The 1206-nt window shown below is 56.3% G+C and overlaps 1 protein-coding gene across 1 annotated transcript in view; it reads right to left on the bottom strand.

Annotated features, from left to right (window-relative positions):
• LOC307091303 (serine/threonine-protein kinase DCLK2-like) overlaps nt 1–992 on the bottom strand; it is a gene marked incomplete at both ends in the record, with an annotated part of 11562 nt that extends 10570 nt beyond the window's left edge. The window contains one exon of the mRNA XM_079758249.1: nt 578–992. Coding sequence (XP_079614375.1) covers nt 578–992 — 415 coding nt within the window. The remainder of the gene's footprint in view (nt 1–577) is intronic.
• Nucleotides 993–1206: the final 214 nt, after the last annotated feature.

Here is a 1206-nt window from a genome sequence, read left to right as displayed (position 1 = left end):
GAGGCGATAAGGAGCCAAGGGATGAAGACAAGAGATGAGAGGGGAGGAAAAGAAGGGGAGGAGAGGAGAGAGAAGGAGGATGGATATATGAGAGAAGAGATGAGGTGGAGAGAGGAGGAAGGAGGAGGGAGGGGAGGAGAAGAGAAGAGAGGAGGGAGGAGGAGAGACGAGGAGGAGAGCAGAGAGGAGTGGAGGAGGGGAAAAGTAACATGTAAAGTCCAGTTAACATGATATCACTTCCTGCTGTCCATTAGAACCCCATTTACATACCATTACCACTTGTGCGTGTGTGCGAGTGTGAGTGTGTGTGTGTGTGTGTGTGTGTGTGTGTGAGTGTTTGTGCGTGAGTGGTGTGTCGTGTCAGTGTGTTTGAGTGGGTGTGAGCATGTGCCTGTGTGTGTGTGTTTGTGTGTGTGTGTGTGTGTGTGTGTGCGCGTGTGAGTATGTCTGTGTGTGTGTGTGTTTGTGTGTATCTGTGTGTGTATGGGTGTGTGTGTGTGTGTGTGTGTGTGTGTGTCTGTACGTGTGTGTGCACGTGTGACTGTGACTATGACTGTGACTGTGTATCTTTGTATACCTTCAATCAGCTCGTCCATGCTCGTTATCTTCTTACTTCCGTCCGCGGTGTAGATGGTACGCACGCCCTGCGGGAGGTGCAGGTTGTCCGCCAGGGAGCGTGTGAGCTCCATGAGCAGCGCGTCATACGAACGGAAGCGGTCGCTGGAGACAGCGTAAACGAGACCCTTGAAGTAGCGGTCCCCGTTCCGGTAGAAGCGGACCTTCTTGGCCCGTTTCTCCGACGTGAGCGCCTGCAGGGTGCGCGTTCGGTAGTAGCTGCAGTTGGCGCTGTGCGCGGGGCTCGGGACCAGGCTGCTGCCTCGAGACCCCGGGCCGGACGACTCATCTCTCTTGGTGCGCGTGGAGCGGCCCCGTCGCACCTTGTCCCGCTCGTCAAAGTGCTCCAGCTCGAGGCTCTTACCGTTCAGCGACATGACGATGAGGGCTGCGTGCGAGAAGCGTCGCTACTTTCCTCTTCCAGGGAGCGCGTCTCTCCACATGTTCCGAAAGCTCTCACCAGATGTTCTCTCCCTCTCCCGTCCGCGGCTCGAGACCCGGTCTGCTCCTGTCAAATCCCGATCAATGTCTGCGGTTACTACTTCGTCTCGCTGCTCGTCTCTATCGTGCCGGTTCGTCACGCCCTCCACC

This window comes from Pollachius pollachius (assembly GCF_949987615.1).
Source record: "Pollachius pollachius genome assembly, chromosome: 20".
NCBI classification, from domain to species: Eukaryota; Metazoa; Chordata; class Actinopteri; order Gadiformes; family Gadidae; genus Pollachius; species Pollachius pollachius.
The sequence above is the reverse complement of the archived record's forward strand: the minus strand, read 5'-3'. Positions and strand labels throughout refer to the sequence as shown.